Source organism: Procambarus clarkii, chromosome 21 (assembly GCF_040958095.1).
Source record: "Procambarus clarkii isolate CNS0578487 chromosome 21, FALCON_Pclarkii_2.0, whole genome shotgun sequence".
In the NCBI taxonomy this organism is placed as follows: domain Eukaryota; kingdom Metazoa; phylum Arthropoda; class Malacostraca; order Decapoda; family Cambaridae; genus Procambarus; species Procambarus clarkii.
The window spans coordinates 36,371,293-36,389,897 of NC_091170.1; the positions used below are offsets into that span (position 1 = coordinate 36,371,293).

The 18,605-nt window shown below is 40.8% G+C and overlaps 1 protein-coding gene across 3 annotated transcripts in view; it reads left to right on the forward strand.

Annotated features, from left to right (window-relative positions):
• The window catches only part of LOC123760609 (PAT complex subunit CCDC47), a 31,319-nt gene extending 14,696 nt beyond the window's left edge, over positions 1 to 16,623 (forward strand). Inside the window, exons 8-12 of one of the 3 annotated variants that reach the window (XM_069328331.1) lie at positions 2,733 to 2,901; positions 7,647 to 7,781; positions 8,013 to 8,102; positions 11,530 to 11,560; positions 15,737 to 16,623. In XM_069328331.1, the coding sequence (XP_069184432.1) occupies positions 2,733 to 2,901; positions 7,647 to 7,781; positions 8,013 to 8,102; positions 11,530 to 11,535 (400 nt within the window). In that variant the 3' untranslated portion in view covers positions 11,536 to 11,560; positions 15,737 to 16,623. Of the gene's footprint in view, positions 1 to 2,732; positions 2,902 to 7,646; positions 7,782 to 7,951; positions 8,103 to 11,529; positions 11,561 to 15,736 lie in introns of all 3 variants that reach the window. The other 2 variants (XR_011229271.1, XM_045746322.2) reach the window with 2 other exon arrangements.
• The last annotated feature ends 1,982 nt before the right edge of the window (positions 16,624 to 18,605 follow it).

Below are 18,605 nucleotides of genomic sequence, written 5' to 3' on the forward strand. Positions count from 1 at the left end.
CTCCTGGTAGGTCTTCCTGGTAGTTGTTCACCATAGGTTCGAGTTACAATTTTCCAAGTGAAATTAGCATATAGAACATGTCATTCATGGTAGCTTCTTAATATGGTTCCAACCACATTTTTTGTATATTTTCATAGATGAATGAAACTTGAGAGAGTCTTAGCAACTGGAAATGCTTTCTAAAGGCATCTCCAGTTGTTAAAAATTACTAGATGTTGTAAACAATAAATTAGGATCAGTTCCATGTACTGCAGGTTACCAAATTGAGATTGCACACTACTTGTAACTTATTTGAATGTGTGTTACAAAGACAATATCCTGAAGTACTGACTGTCAGTAATTCTTGTCTTTCTTGAAAGTATCTACTGATAAACAACTAGAAAATAGTTTGTATTATTAAATATCTACATTTTTAAAACAATTGGGGTTGAGATTGAGAACTCGTTTAGAGATTCTTCTAACTCAAACGTTATTAGCTAATATAACTAAATATTTATTGGATATTGCTATTCTAATATCTCTGAAATATATTTTCATAATAAGACACATACATGGTATATTGTTATCATATATTGAATTCCACTACTATTACATTTTATATATTTTATTGAAAGTTAATATATTTTTATTGAAAGTTAATATATTTTTATTGAAAGTTAATATATTTTATAATGCACAGAGAAATCACATTAACTTGATATATCAAAGTATATAATTCTTTGATATATCACATTGATATATGATATATCACATTTGATATATCACAAGGGAGCCGGTCGGCCGAGCAGACAGCACGCTGGACTTGTGATCCTGTGGTCCTGGGTTTGATCCCAGGCGCCGGCGAGAAACAATGGGCAGAGTTTCTTTCACCATATGCCCCTGTTACCTAGCAGTGAAATAGGTACCTGAGTGTTAGTCAGCTGTCATGGGCTGCTTCCTGGGGGGTGGAGGCCTGGTCGAGGACCGGGCCGCGGGGACACTAAAGCCCCGAAATCATCTCAAGATAATCTCAAGATAACCTAACAGTACACACCCATGGGTAAAGGTGTATCTGCACCCATGAGGAATGTCATAAGCAGCAGAGATGACTATTTTCAGGGGAAGGAAGGAATCTGCACCCTGCTATTTTTTTTTAACTACCTGTATATCGTATAGAATTATGCCACTCTCCATATTGAGTTGCCTTGGCTAACAACACAGAGGTGGCTATACCAGGTTCCAAGATCTCCACTCTGGACTGTAGTACTAACAAATAAATTGTATAGGTATACAGTACAGTATTTAGTACTGTATGTGTGAATAAAGTTAGGTACTTATGTTAATCCTGTTGCTGGATTTGCCTTGATTGCTTTGTATATTATGGTCTCTCTTTATTGAATTTGATATTTGGAACCTGAATGTTGATAATAGAGTTGCTCCTCCAAAATTTGGATTATATCGTTCCTGGATCCAATCCAGATTTCCAGAAATTTGCTGTGGTACTATTTATCACCAGTTCTGAATTTTCCTTATAGAAGTTATAAATACTTTTTGCATATTTAAATTGATTTTGTGCTACTAAAAAAAATAATTCATAAAAAATTTAAAACTTTGATTACTTGCCTTTTAGTAGCACAGACACAAAGGAACCAAAATGCACTTAAATCACTGTCATGCTAACTGTTAAACTTATTAAACTGCAATGACCCTGAACAAGCCTTGAAGTCTTCAAAGCCTATGGGTAATGCCATTCTCTCAGCTATAGACTTAATTGTTCATCCTAGGCTACAGTGCTGCATAAATTATTTTTAAGCAACAGCACCTAAGTTCTCATGCTTATGAGTTTCAATGTTTTTGTCACTTTTCTTTTGACCACTGTTCTTTGACTATTCCCAGTCATCATCGCATTTTTCTAAATTTACATTTCTCTCCATAGTAAGGAAGTTCCTTTCACTCTTGTCTGAAGTACTTATGCTACTATTGCAGTATTAACATGGCTTCAGCTCTGAAATAGTAATATATTGGTAGAAAAGACAGTGAAAAATCTTGAATACCAAGAGGTCAGACCACATACATGTGAGGAAAACTCATGGTTGGTATGCATGCCCTCATATTAGGTGCCTGCTTGATGGGGTTCTGGGAGTTCTACTCCCCAAGCCCAACCCGAAGCCAGGCTCGACTTGTGAGATCAAGATCAAGGTCAAGATACTTCAGAAGTAGTCAAATAATCAAATATGATTGTGCTATTCATATTGCAGAACAAGCTAAATTAAAACATTTCTAAAATATAAATTGCATTATTCTCAGTAATATTTAAAAATAAGAAAAAAGACCAACCTCCCCCACCCACCAAATGACAAATTTTTACAGGATAAACATGTGATCTGAAATTCATTGTTTGCCTTTGGAATATGAATATTTTATTTTTAATTAGAATTTTGAAGGTGAAAATCTGGTGGGCAAATTTGGTTTGGTGTTAATTGGGATCCATTATAGGTAAGCTGAGATTTGGGAGAGTGCACTACACTTTACATTTATCAGAGTATAGTGTCTAATTGTACAGTTGAATGTATAATTAGTTTCAGATAAGTTAAAGAATATAACAAAGTATACTGTTAACAGTATACATTTAGTATAACCAAAATATACTATTTATTCAAAATTTTGTTAACTGAAAGTTAGATGTGGTTGATTATTATAAAACTTTTTTGCTTTGACAGAGATAGTCTTGTGATATTTTATTGATTTATTAGAGACACCCAGCCAACCAAACTGCCAGAAGTTCGAAGGTCATTAGTGTTTGGCTTCAACTTTCCTGGACGTGGTAACCCCTCATTGGAGGCCATTGAGAGCATGCGGCCGCTGCTGCAGTTGGTATTTCACCTGACTGACAAATTGCGCAGGTTCAAGCTAAGCAAAGAGGTACTAGTGTCTGTCTTGTTTTATCCAAAAGTAAAAAATTATGTTGGATTGTACGTACTGTATATTCAAGTAATTATTTGATATGCTGTAAGAAGTTTTTACAGCATTGATTGTGTCCATTTATTATGCATACCATATTTGTCCCGGTTATTCTTGTATCAGTTGTGTTAATCTATGCTTTCTTTAAAAATGATTAAATATATGTACTCTGTTATTACTCCAAGCCTCTCAACCTCTCAACCCTTAAGGTTCTGTTGAAGTCATGTGTTATCTAGGGAAATGGGGTCATCATCATATGTTAATTTATATTTTGCATCAGTGTTTGAACTGTGACGTTACCCATATGATTCCAATATCCTAGTGGTGTCTCCCAGCAGTCATGGGAGGGCACAAAATAATTTGGAGGTGGAGGTAGTTCAGCTCCTGGTCTCACATCATGGGATTTACTTAACTGGTACTCAACATAAAGATTTTCATTATAAGATTTTTTTTTAAATACATGTTTACTTTTGCAAATACAGTAGATTCATGCTTTTGAGAATATTTAGTATGAAAAGTACAAAACAAAATACTGTTTGGTCCTGGCTTCTATCACAGTATAAAGCTCACAATACCTGAAGAAATGTTAACTACTGCCCAAACCAAAATAAGGGTTAATACAGATTTTTTGTTGTATTTTCTATATTTTCTGTGGGGGAGCCCCGGAGGCTCCCTGGGAGCTATTGGACTAATATTAGCTAATATTTAGTTAATATTAGCTAATATTAGTACGAGGCTTCAGTTATATGGAGTTGTCATGCCTACTGGGGACCCCTAACCAGAACATGGTCCCTTCAGAGAGACAGAGGGAGCAATGACCTATGAAACTCTTATGTATGAAAGTATTCATGTCTGTACACACAGAAATCACAATAGCATGAACCATCAAATGAACAAATATTTGTTCATTTGATGCATCACGCTATTGTGATTTGTGTGTGTAATGAAGTAAGGGCGAAGAGGGAGAACGGCCTATTGACACAGCTCGAGTGTATGGGGTAGTTGTGTAAAACCCTGGTTTGTGTCTCGGAGAGGCTGCAGGATCCAGTAAGTTCAGTAGAACTTCGGTTTCAACTCTTTTGACCATGTTGTAGCTCAGTCGATAAAAGCAGCATTTGGGATAATCTCGGACTTAGGTTCGAATCCTCGTCACAGCCCTTGTGGATTTGTTTATTCATGTTTGCTATTGACCGGGGTTGAGCACCCAGAAAGGTAGGCGCTTCAGAACAGACCTCTCCTGATAGAAAAATTGCAACCTGAGACCAAATAGAGGCTAGAAACTCCCCCAAAGAAAAACAAGCTAACAAGCAACATGTCATCACACCGCACGACGCTCCTTCGCCGCCACCACTGTCACCTCCCCCACCGCCTCCATCATGCTGCTCGTTGGGTCGCCGACACCTTTGACCTGGAGTCTTGCGGCACTTGTTCGGCGCTCATACTCCAATTTCCCCATTTTGCTGTAGTGGAGGTTAGGGGTCAAGCAGCATGCGCATTGCATGCTAGGTTTAGGTTGTTTCAACGTGCTAGGTTGGTTGGCCGCTCGAATGACCCGGGGCTGCACCATTTTGGTTTTAGGGACCCGGACTTGGGGGCATTGGTCGCTTCGACCTCGGTTCAGTCCACGCCCCTTTGTCCTCCCTTTGTTGGTGAGGTTCACCGTTCTCCTACCCCCCCCCCCCTGCTTCCGGCTCCCAAACGTTTGAGGGGTTTCAGGGTCAGGGCAGGGCTTAGCCAGGGATGAGACTCGGACGGCTCCTGGGTTGCCCCATTCGATGCGGGGGACAGAGATATTCGAGTCTGTTCCTCCAGGTTCTGTGCCGGTGTTTCCTCCGGAATTGGGGGTCAGCTTTTCGGAGGGGGTGCTGGGCCTTTTGCGGGGCGCCCCATTAACAGGGGCGAAAGGGGGAAGGCTGGCGCTGTTTGCCCACACTTGGGCAAACGGCGATTTGTGAGCATTTCGAGTTGTCTTCTAGCCTTGGGTGGCCATTGGGCGACTCCTCCTCCAGGGGGGATCGAGGCTGGCGGGGCAGGCTTATTCCCCTTCAATGCATCGGGTCATCTTGGAGTAGGTGCGTTTGGGCATGGTCGAAACAACCTTGTCACTCACGTGGGTTTCTCGCAGGTTTCCAGTGCCAGAACAGAACAGTGTGATTCTTTGGATAATTCTGGATTTGTCCCGTCTGAACCCCTGGATTTCTTGCCCCTCCATTTGGATGCCCACTCTGTACGTACCAGGTCCAGCTTCTCTTGGAGTCTCTGGACCTCCGGGATGCATATTGGCACGTCCCTATTTATCCGGGGTTCCGGGAATGTTTAGGTTTTGTGGTGGGGGCACAAGGCTTACCGCTTTCGTTCCCTTCCTTTTGGGCTGAATCTGGCACCTCGCGTTTTTACGCGTCTTACCTGGGTTGTGGTGGCCCGTCAGCGTCTCCTAATTGTTTTGGCCTACCTCAATGACTGATTGGTCTGGGATCCCAGCCAGTCCATGTGTCTGTTCACCAGAGGTTTGGTTCTTTTCCAGCTTGCCGGGTTCGGGTTCCTGGTGAACTGGAGGAAATCCCATCTGGTTCCTTCTCAAGTTCAGACTTGGCTGAGCCTTGTCTGGCATTCCCAGACAGTGTCCTTGTCTCTTACTCAGGCAGTGTTGCTCTGGCTGCAGTCTCGCCGTTGTCTGTTTCTGAGGGGTCCCAGGCAACTCGGCAGTTGCTCGAGCAGCGGTGTGGAAGTCTGAAATTCGCTATGATCGTTTACACTCTGGGTCGGGTTTGGTTGCGGCATCTGTTCTGGTTTCTTCGGGGCCATCCCTTCCGCCGCTCTCGCAGTTGCTGAATTCGTTTCCCGGGGGCCTTGTGTCGGCTGCTGCATTGCCAACTTGGGGAGTATGAAGTCTCTTGGCGGCCTTTTTCCCATTTCCTTTCCCTGTGTAGGTTGTCTTCAGTCTAGGATCATATGTTGTCTTCTTTCTTGGCTTTTTCATATCGGGCATCTTATGCCGAATACTGTCGCCTTGTATTGTGCGGCTTTGGCGGAGCAGCTCCAGCTTGCATTCAGGGTGGATGTCACTTTGACTCCGTTTTGCAAGCTTTCTTGTGCCCTTTTTTCCCTCCGGCCTGTTCGTGTGCCGCCTAAGCCATCCTGGTCTTTGGTCCGGGTGCTCTCCTTTCTCTCTTCCCCTCTGTTTGTGGTTGTCCTTTCGGTCTGTTTCCAGAATGCTTTGTTCTTGCTGGCTTTGGCTTCTGGTGGAGCTTCATGCTCTTCTCCAGTGCAGAGGTATTTGCTCTTTTGGTCCTGGTGGACATTTTGTTCATTTGCAGCCGTCTCCTTTTTTGGCGAAGAACTAGACAGAGGGCTTCTGGAGGGATCCATGGGTTATTGATGCTTGGTTGGTCAGGCTGTGGGTGCATCATGTTTTGTGTTCGGTTGCAGCTTTACGCAGTTACCTGTGGGCCTCGGTTTCTATGTCCGGAGACTTGCTATGGGTTGACCCGGTTTCTCTTGTTCCCTGTTCCAGGGCTCTGGTCTCTCAAGTCGCCCACAGTGTTATAAAGTCTAGCCAGCCTGTGGTCTACCCTCGCGCTCATGATGTTCGTAAGTTCGCAGTTCTCGACTTCGTTATGAGTTGTGTGGTGCAGCCGCCTTTCGGGTAAGTCCCTGTTTTTCTGCTCTTTGGGCAGTTGGCTCCAGGGAAGCCGACAGGGCTCCCCCACAGAAAACCATTGCGTTGAATGTAATGAGACGCAATAGAGGGTAGGGTAGAGCCCTGGTCGGCAGATTTTGTTTCCGTTTTTCAGCCTCCAAACTGACTGTCAGGTTGCCGGCTCTGTGGGCTGGGACCCCCCCTCTTCCCCTCCTGGGGAGGGGTCTGCGCGAACGAGCGGGATGTGGTGTGATGACATGTTGCTTGTTAGCGTAATTTTTCTTTGGGGGAGTTTCAAGCTTCTGTTCGGTCTCAGATTACATTTTTTCTACCAGGAGGGGTTTATTTTGAAGTGCGCCTACCTTTCTGGGTGCTCAACCCCGGTCAATGGCAGACATGAATACTTTCATACATGAGAGTTTCATCCCGCCAAGCACACATCGAAACTACGAATTTGGTACAACGTTCAAACAAGTTTTAACACCTAACCAGTTATAACAACCAATATAGCAAGTTGTAACAACGTTCTAATATGTCATAAACATGTTAAGCCAAGATGTAACAAATTTATTAAAAGTTGTAACAAGCGGAAAATAGAGACGGTTACGGTTTGTGTTTCCAGGGATAGGTCATTGCTCCCTTTGCCTCTCTGAAGGGACCATGTTCTGGCTAGTGGTCCCCAGTAGGCATGACAACTCCATATGACTGAAGCCTTGTATAAATATTAGCTAATATCAGTCCAATAGCTCCAGGGAGCCTCCGGAGACTCTACCTAGAAAATGGGATTTCATTACATTCAATGCTGGTTTTTTAAATAAAGATCTACAATTTCATAAGAAAAACTGAGGATTTGAATTTTTATACTTGCTATACTTTATTTAACATTTATTCACTTCTCCTGTCCCTTTTGTCCTGATTTGAATTGAGCCTTTTGCTCTTTTCAGTTTTCTCATTGTTTAACATTTCCCCATTAGATGATAATATAAAAAGAAATGAGTTATATTTAACGAAAGATTTTTTTTTATTAAAGTTTAAATTTATTACTTTTTATATTTTCCTTCTCTAGGGCAGAGCAAAGGCAGAAAAAAATCGCTCACGAGTGGAGGAGGCCTTCCTGAAGGCTACCCATGCTGCTCGAGCAGAGATGGCTCAGGCCAAGAGAGAAGAACGGAAGAGAATGGAGCGGGAGAAGATGCTGGAGGTAAGGCTATTGATCCTTATTTTTTGTTGTCTGTCTTCTTTATAGCTATACACTGCAGTCTCTAAAATCCCTGCCTCATTATAATTAACTCTTTACATAAAAAATTATCCTGTTGAATTATCCTTTTGCAAGATGATTAACTTGTTTCTAAATTGGGTAATTTTTAATAGGGTTTGTACCAGCCAAAACTGGAAGACCATGTTAACTGCAGCGATAATTGATAATTCATAGATTGATGACCCAGACAAGCAGCGTAAATGGGAGGAGCGTGAGCAGCGGCGGCAAATGAAACGACGTGCTCCTAAGATGAAGCAACTGAAGGTAATGGCAACTTTGTTAATCGTATGTTCTTAAGCAATATAATCTGAGCTTGTAAGTTTTTGTTAATATTACCAAGAGGTGTTTGTTTATACTGTATGCAAAATCTTTGTATTTCAGATAGCAGTTATTGTATTAATGGTTTTAAATCCCATTTTTGGTTGAGATATTTAGGACTACTTGAATATTTGTTATTCTTTTCCTTCTGCAGTGTCTTTGGTCAAGTTTTTTGAGCTTCCACAAAGAAATATTTTGAGAAGATTTTGTGCACCAAGACAGTCAATTGTTCTATTGCTTATATGGGAGTTTTGATATTTTGCTGGTTGTGTGTGTATTTCAATGTTTCTGAAAGGTACAGTTATTTATTGTATGCTATAAAGAGTTAATTTCCACTGGTGTAATATACTTGAAGACTACCTTCCTTCATTTCACCAAGGTGTAATCCACTGGTGTAATATACTTGAAGACTTCCTTCCTTCAATTTCACCTTCACCTTCCTTCTTCCACCAAGCCGCTTGGTGAAGTTGAATGAGCCCCTTCTTTTTATCTTCTTTGTTTCAATACTTTATTTTCAGCCCTTCCTATCCATTTCACTTGCACCATTGATCACTTACCACCTGTTCAATAACAGATAATTCACATTAGGAAAACACTTTACTGTATCTCCAGTTTCAGGCCTTGTGATAGGTTATACTGACGACACTGTGGCAACTGGCACTATAGTTTTCCTTTTGTTGCATTGTATGCTACGAATTCACCGGGTGTTGGACATTTCATTAGTTGCTCACACCTTTTCCATAATATTATGTGATGTACTATACAGCTTCTTTATGGAGTAGCTACCATGGACTACTTCGTTGATTATTACTCACTTTCGAAGTACTGAGTGTGTAATACAGTGTGAAACTGTACATATTGTAATTTTAGTGATTTTTAACACGTAAAATTGCGACAATAAACATTTATTGTGGACACATTACTGACACATGTATCACAGTTCCATGGAACATTATGAATGTTCTACTGTATACAGATTGTAAAGGACACAAATATGCATCATATATGATAAAAAAACAAATAAAACCGCATTGGAAATACATAGAACAAATAATTGAAAATATATTTGTGGCAACATCCGGTGCTTGAATGGCCCGCGCGACCGTGTCTGAGCGAGTCACGCACGGGCGACCAGGCCCCTGATGACGTCACAGCCCACCTTGTCCACGTCCCCGCAACCAAAGTAAGTGGAATTTGGTATTTATTTTTACATAGACATGTTCAGGGAAGGGAATTTATCATTTTACGAAGAAAAAAGAATTTTTTGGGAACACTTTATTTCATGCGCACAGGGGGAATTTCACAATATACACGGCGCAGCACGGTGGTTAAAAAAACGAAATGTAAAAAAACAGTTGAAATAATTTGAAAAACGGACAAATGCCATATAGGCTTGTTCAGTGTTTGTTAGGTAGGCTGCTCCATTATGACAATCTTTCTTTGTTTCAAATGTGTTCCATTTGTTTTGTATTTCTCATTTATTTCTCAATAATGGAGCAGCCTACCCGACAAACACTGAATGAATCTATATGGCATTTGTCAGTTTTTCAAACTGTTTCAACTTCTTTTTCTCTCTCCTTTTTTAAGAAACATGGAACAGCCTACCTGCTGAACACCGAACAAACCTTCTTAACATTTCTTATTTTTTTAAATTCATTTTTTTTTTCTACAAAAAAGTAAATGCTTTGCAACATCACATCTGTAAACAAAAAAACAAAAAATTTATTTGCATCGTCGGAGGCATCTGAGAATGTGCAAGAAGCAGCGCGACTCCACCATGTGGTGTTGTCGTTATTTAAACGAGACGAATTGTTGGCGATCGGGGCGCTCGTTACCCAAATTGCTCACTAATTGAGGCGCTTGTCACTCGAGGTTCTACTGTATTTCCCTTCCAAAATAAGGGACTTTTAATTTGATGGCCTACATATGCCCACCTGGCCCAAAACTGTGAACTTGCTCACCCATGTTCTCCCGTCATGGGATTCTACATAGTGCCACTCCATTACTAAAAGAATTTACTAAGACCATGTCTGGTAGCTGCAGCAATCAAAGTGGAGGTATTAAGAGGAAGCAAGTTATGCTACCAATTAAAGATAAACTAAGAGTTATTGAACTTTATAAAATGGCCATTCCAGTATGAGTGTTATGAAGGATTTTGGAGTCTGATATAAGAGATATATACTACGGGCTCACCATAACCTTGGAACTTTTTGTTCCGAGTAGCTGAATCTAAAACAACAACAAATGATATAAGGAAATGTAAAGAAGGTGGAGTACCTCTGGACAACCCGCACATCCAATATCATAGTGATGACACAAAGGCTGCCGTGTGTCCAGTGAGAAATAAGATGGGACAAATTAATCCATAGCAACAAGAGTGAGGGAATCCACCAAGTTTGAAGGTGCAGGTTGTTGCAGAGGGGATGCCTGCTGGGCATGGACAGATATAAGGGCCTCTCCAGGAGCCAGCATCAGCATTCTTGTGAGAAACATCATACCTGGTTGACATTTGTTGTTCTATCGGCCAATAGACAATAACGCACCATTAATTCCTCATCATCAAGTTACCCTCTGTGTCTCATACAATATACCAGCGTTTGACCTGAATTTACAACTGCAAATATATTGTACTGAAAGCTGATTTAGTGTGTTACAAATATCTAATGATTCGCTAGAATGAAACAGACTGATATCATCAAGCATTTGGTGACAGTGAGATTGAGGTCATCTGTAAGCAGAAGTGCCTGGAGTGAGTCAGTGACCAAGAGTGAACTAAGGAAAGATCCTCTACCTAATATGCTTCAGTACTCTTGGCACACTGTTCATATACACACAAGAAAATCACATTAACGTGATGCATATAAATGAGAAAATCCACTGGGCTGTGAAGGTGTTGGGGGCATATGGTGTTGAACTACTTTGCCTTCACCCAAGTGCTTGGGGATCATATGTAAAACTTGGAATGGCTTCAGGAGGGGCCTCCAGACTTCTTGTGATTATAGTAGAATTCCGGTTGTATGGTTTTTTCCAGTCAGAAGAGGCATAAGGGCTGGCAGTGGCTGGCAGTGCCTTGGTCGTGGGTTCGCGTCGCCTCATAGCCCCAATGGATTTTCTCACACTGTTCTTTTCCATGCCCAAGTTTCACTTCCCTGCATCATGACTAGAAGTAGTATACTATCAGTATTTTCTTAACCTCTGTACTAGCATTCCTTCTCTTCATTATACTATTAACTTCTACCAATTTTCAAACTCATTACCAATTTTATTTCACCTTTCATTCACTCATTTTAAATATTATTTAAAATTTATTTTTTCATAGTTAAATAATTTAATTTGCAGGTTTTCTTTATTTTTTATTATTTTATTTCTACAGGGATGAAGAAATTGTGTGGTCTTCTCAGCAGGTATGATTAATTATACTTGTACAGGTAGTAAGCATGAAAATTTATTATGAAGGGATTTGACAGGTAATACGGTACAGTAATTAATAACAAAAGTAGATAGTTGGTTTTTAATGTTGTTTAAGTATCCTCTTAGAAGATATCTGATTGCTTTCATTGAAATAATTTTGGTTGTGTGTGTTCCTCAAATTTTGATCATATAATATCTGGTGAACACCTTCGTGAATCAGCTTAAACTTTCAAGGCTTATGTATGGTTGTACAAGGAAGATTATGAATTTTATTGGAATATGTAGCTCCCTGGTGGTAGATTTTAAACCAATTGCAAACCATCAGAATGGGGTGGGGAGACTTTGAGAGACATCAGAAATTTATATAAGGAGGTACCAAATAATACGTACAAGGTGTGTGTGTGTGTGTGTGTGTGAGAAGGATTATTAAATACAAAAGTACTTAACCACTGCACTGCTCTGCATTAAAATACTGTACGACACACCCGTGATGCGCCGAAAATAAATTCTTTCCAAAAAATTATTTTTTCTTATATTGTTAAAATGCAGTTTCTGATCACTGGAAACTAAAAAAATATTGTATGTGACATACTTTAGCAGTGATGGAGTTGGGAAGTTGAGCAAATTATGGGCACTGAGCGTTGGAGCGCTCAAGGTCATTAGGCCCCACCACCCCGTGGGGCTGCAGTTGCTGTGAAAATAATGTTTCACAATTATTTTGATATTTCTCATTAGTTTCTTCTCTGGTTTTATGCTGTAATATTATTCAAAATTGTGTAATTTGTGGAATTTATATAGTTCAATGTGTGGAACATTGCTATGCTCAAAATTATGGGGCTCATGTGTGTGACATGTATATTATATTTTATGATCAATCAAACAGTGTTTTTGCTGTTATTACACTATATTCACACATTGTATATACCCATCTACATGTGTGTTCACCATAGCGAACCACTAAGTTGGTATAGTGAGGCCAAAAACCAAGAGTGGGCTGCCACACCCAGCCAGCCCTCCCTCCTTCATCACCTAACTCGCCAACATTACTCCTCCCACAATACTGTTTATGGTGATAACTATCTGCATGTTTTATTTACCATAACTGCAACTAAGCAGGTATGGTGTCCAAACAGCATAGTGGCCACTGCATGACAAGTCACACAGCAGACGACAGCCTCATTCCCTTACCTAAATAGCTCCTCCCAACATAAGCATTTTGCTGTTATTACACCCTATACACACGTTGTATATAAGTATCTACATTTGTGTTCACCATACCGAACCACTAAGCTGGTATGGTGATTCCAGACAATAACATATTGCCACATGCCAGCCAGCAGCCGACGCCACCCCTCCCACACTCCCTCACCAACAATACTCCTCCCACCGCTAATTCTCACCACAATCCTGCTATTATCAGAATCCTGGTCACTAAATCATGTAAATGAATAATTTTCCACATGTTTATTTTGTAAAGGAACACCAGAAATCGTTTGAATAATCTTAGATGGATGAAATAATGGCAGTGTGCTGTGGCTAGTGCTGTGAGCACCTTGAACAGCATTTATTCACTGATATCTGAACATTGTACACAGTCTTTATCACATTCAGCCTCTTCTGTAATACTATCATAGCTAAATAATACCAGATACATATATATTTGGAAAATTTTAGGCGATGCTGTGGTCAAGCTGAACAGCAATGCTGTTAGCTCATGCTGCATGCACCAGCCATGGTTGCTCACTCAGTACTGAGGCCTTCTCACACGGGAATATTGCCCACGATTTAAAAAAAAAATGCTGACTGTTTAGGATAGCCCTGAGGACGCTGATGTGAACCCCCGTGTAGCCGCGGGAGTTTTGAATGATATGCTATACCTATAAGATACCTGAAGCACGTTGCGCACCTCCCGTCGAGAGCCTCAAGGTTGTTCTGCAGTGTTGTGGTCATGAAATTCCTGTTTCAATCCTTCCTTCGTGGTCTGACACTGTCACATTTTTATCACATGTTAATTTTTGTGATTTACACGTGTGTGTATGTGTGTATGGGGAGGGGGGTGGAAGGTATTGGAACACCAGGTCCCAAATTTGCACAGTAGAATATCTTTTGCTACACACACACTGAAACAAAAGATAGGGAAGGAAATGCAGAATAGAACTAGTGATGAGGTGAGGTGCCATAAGCACAATCAGAGGGCACTGTATGAACATCAGAGGTCCATGGATGTTCAGTACCTTCCCAGCCAGCATTATGAATATTTCCAATACAAAGGTAGACATATTCAAGAAGCAACTAGGTAAGTTTTCATGGGGCTAGGGGAATTCATGGAGTAGGGGAATCATGAATCATGATTCATGGAGTAGGGGAATCCCTGAAACCCCTCTCAAGGTAATATCAGTCTAAATCAAATTACATACATCTTCTGATAAGGGGTAATCACATTAGCCTTGGTTGAAATGTCCTAGGAAGTTTTGCAATCTGTACAGCTTGGTTGAAGATATTATTTACAGTTAACATATGTGTAACTTAGAACATTGCAATTAGTGCAGGCTTGATAGTATCAATTACACTAGAATGGAAGTCTTGGTGGTGGATGATGGCAGAGATGATAGACTTAAAATGTAAAGTATTCATGGGCCATCGCTCCCTGTGCCTCTCAGAGGGGGGCCAGGTTCTGGCTCATGGTTCCCGGAAGGCAAAAAGAACTCCACAACTGATGACACTGGTATGGCACTTAATCAGTATGGTAGCTTCAGGGAGTCAACAGGGTTTTCCACAGAAACAAGAGGATTTGTCAACAATGTATGAGTACAAAATGCATACTGTACCAAATTAGTCTGGGGATAAACAAGAACTAAACAAATTTGTCACCGAAACACAACCAGATAGCTCCCTGATGCTATATAGCATACTGATAGCTTCAGGCAGCCGATGGGGCTCACCCAGAAGCTGGCATTTCATTACATTCAATGTTGGTTTTTAGTCCTGCAGGAATTTTTCTGAACTGTGTCCTGTTTAGAGGCTAAAGGTTCTTTGAGTTGACCCATAAGTATGCATTTCAGTACTTGCCCATGATTCTTGTCCTCTGTTTCTGGTGCATCACAATGTGAGGGCTGTTTTCCTTATGTCAGTCTGTCATTGGAAAGGTTTGGGTACCAGGGTGTATAATATTAATGCTGTTGAATTTAACACTCTACTTAAACTTCCCTAGCTTTAACTCTGTAGCCTAGGCAAATATTATTCTTGAGGTATGTCTTATGGAGTAACTTTGAGTACTTAGGACCTGACAGCTGATTGGACAGCGCTAGGGATTCGCAGTCCTGAGGTTCCGGGTTCGATCCCCGGTGGAGGCAGAAATAAATGGGCAGAGTTTCTTTCACCCTGATGCGCTTGTTCAGCTAGCAGTAAATAGGTACCTGGGAGTTAAGCAGCTGCTACGGGCTGCTTCCTTGGTGTGCGTGTTACATGAAGGAGACCTGGTCGAGGACCAGGCCGTGGGGACCCTAAGCCCTAAAACCATCTCAAGATAACCTCAAGATAACTATAATTCAAATCAATTTTTGAGCCAGCAATTTGGTTGTTTCCCTGACCTTGTGTTTTGTCTGTTCTCAGAACTTGGGTGGTTTGTTTGGGTCGTTCGAATGTGACATACAGTAGTGTATTTTAGGCATCCACTGGTTTGTGAGTGTACTAATTGGTGGTACTTGTTATGTCATTAAGTGCTTTTTTTTTTTTAGATTGAGCTTTCTAGCAATCATTCTGGCTTGGAGTGAGTATACTCCAGTGTCTTCTTAGCATTAGTATGACCCAGCAGGGACAGTTTAAAGAGATGCCTGCTTTACCTCTGCACATTGTTAACTTGCCCTGACTGAGCATTGATTTCTCCATGGGGCCAGCAGGTTCTTGCCTTAGAAAGCAACCAAGTAGGTTACTCAAAAAAGCTATTTTCATTGCATTCAAGCCAACTTTCTGCCTCAGTAATAAGTGACTTGCAAATACAGTACATATGTGAATGAGTTGATAGGTAAGACATTTGATCTTTCTCCCAACATTAATAGTGGGGAAGTTTAATTAAAACAAAAAATGTAGTAACAATGTTTTGCATGTTGAATTTTTTATTTTTTTCCTGTGTGTGGAACGTTGTTATCTCATGGTTTTCTCTTTTTCAGACCTCGTAAGGTGTTGTGATATGTGAGGACGAGTGCAAAAAATGTTGTAAACTTTTATGTAATTATCGTCTCAAATCATTACTTTCATTGTCATATCTTATCAGGTGTGATATAAATAACTTGGGTGCCATCCCTGTCATTTGTGTGCAGTGTACACTGACAGGTCTTAGAATTTTTAGTCCATCTGAGACTGGTACATTATTGATAACTTAGTTTCCAAGTCTTCTACTTGGAATGTATTGATCATTATGCAGTATTATAGATTTGTACACTCATTAGGGTCCATAAACACAGTTTTCAGTAGTGTTACCATGAGAGATTTTAGTTATGGGGTCTCATTAAAATGGTAATCTGGCCTTGAGTTATTCATACCTGTGATACATGTATAGAAGTTGGTACATACATGCTGTGCTGATGCTTCTGGTATTGTTGGCTGTCGTTATGTAATGTAGGTATCATCATTTTTGTTACTCATTCCTATTAAGTTTATCTTAAGATCAGTTATTAGTCAGAATAATATGGTGAAATATATGCAATATATAAGGGTAGTTATATAATGCCTATTTTGTTGAATTTTTATGTTTGTTTATAATACTGGTAACTTTATTATTTTCTTAGGTGTTTAGAGAAAAGTCTAATCAGTTGCAATAGGATTGTTTAAGCCTGTTTATTGTGTTAAACATTTTCGTTTTTTTGTGAACGTTTTTATGTTAATACTTTTGGTCAACATTGAAATAAATGTTTTTAAAAGAATTGCTTCCATAGAATATAGTTTGTAAGGGAAGTGTAATGAGTAATTAATTTAGCCTGTAATTTACCAATCCTGTGTATTGGTTGAAATATGGTCTCTGCACCATTGGAGATTTTTAAAGATCAATTGGAAATATTATATTGTTTTTTGTACCCTTAAGAAAATATTTCTTGGTTACACATTTTTATTTCCTACATGTAGTCCTACGGCCATTTTGACATTGTTCAGTTTTGTTGCACTACAAGTACAGTATAGTCTATGGTTGCCAAAATTAACCCAGATGTGCAGCACCAAAGTGGTATATTTCCACTGAAAATTCATGGAAAAACAGCCAAATATCCCCTCCATGTTGGTAATAGGCATAGACATTATTCAGTACATAAGAACATCATTTAAGAAGATAAACAAGGAGGCTTTCAACTCTGTACACACTGCCATGTGAGACCAATAATTGAATATGCAGCTCCAGCATGGAACTCACAGCTTGTGAAGAATAAACAAACTGGAGAAAGTTCACCTCTTCAGAGAACTTCCTTTGAGGTGAGGGGGCCAACATATGACTCCCTAAGGCCAGTGGAGGTTGCCTTGACACCCCCCACCCCTTCCTCTTCTGTCTATGGATGCTGTGTGTGTGTGGAGGAGACTAATGTAAGGTACTTATTCAGGTAATCAGCCCACCCGTTTGAGGGGTCACCCATGACGGACCGCCTTTGGAGGTTGGTTGAGTGTCCAGGCTGTGGCGAGAAGGAGAAAGGTTTTTACATTAGTGTGGGAAAATATACGATGCAGTAGGAGGGTGCTTGTTAGAAAGGGGAACACCACTTGGGATGATACCTCTTTCTTGCATCAGCCAGCACTTGGGCCACCCTTGCTGCCCTGGTAGGTGGTAATCCCTTAGCTCCAGAGCCCAAACTTTTGAAGACAATAGTGTATGGTAACTGACACAACTTTCAAACACACTCGTGGGGCAGGCAACCAAGCCCTTGAGTCTGATGGAGGTCATTGTCATCAGATGACAACCATCACTGGTTATCTGATGATAACCTATGATGGAAGATTGGGTTCTGTAACCCTGGCTACATTGGGCATAGAAGAGGCTTCTTCTTTGAATGTCCCAATTGATCCTTTCCATTCCCCCTCGCCCTTTCTTTGCAGGGTCAAACCCCTGCCTATGCAACACGTGGGTATAGTCCCAGTGGTCACTACCTCGTCATCTGGAGTGGCTTCATCTTAGTTTATTCAGGAGTGTGTTTTACCCCCTCCTTAACTTAGGATCATGGCGCTATAGTCGCACGCGAACATGCATGATTCTCTCAACCACTGCAATATGTGATGACCTGTTTGGTCTCACTACTTGGCCTAAATATTTTGACATTTGTCATGATGACCATACCCACCCTTATATATATATGTAGGCACCTTGGTGACTATACTTATGTTACCTTTAACTGGTACACCTGTTATTGAGGCCCCTTTTAAAGAGGCAGCCGATCGCCTAGCAGCTTTGCCCTGCGTTGGTGAGACCCTGGTTTGGGCCTTCAAAAGCGTCCAGTTAAATGTTAGTATCGGCACAGTCATTGTCCCACATCATGTTGCGGCCTAGGGACCGGGAATTTGGATTGCCACATGGATATATATCCTTGAGGGCCAAGGTATATTTTATTGCCCAGGCTGACATCCATTGCAGTCATCAATCCCCTTAGAGTAGTTAAGATAACTTTAGATGGAAAGACCCTTCTGTCTTCTGTAAATTTTGCTGGTGCATCCATTCCTTCTTCGTGTCTGTGCAATAGGTGCTGGAAGTATGGACGTGGTTTCTCAAAGAAAGGAACAAGATGTCCCTTTTCCCCTGGCGTGCTGCATAGGCTTCCCGACTTGGTGCCTTCTTTTGATAATTACTTTGCCACTTGCGTGGTGACTGTGGCCATTCTAGGACAGATTGTTGTCCCTAAGCTCACTTCATCAAATGCAGCGATGCCCACAAGGACAACCAAAGGATAAAGATGATGGGAAGTCAGCCACACTGACAGCCTCTGAAGGGAAAATGATGTGTGCCTTGCTGCATTATTCCAAATCAGACCCATTCTGGTCAGACGTAAGGCTGCAACAAAGATTTTG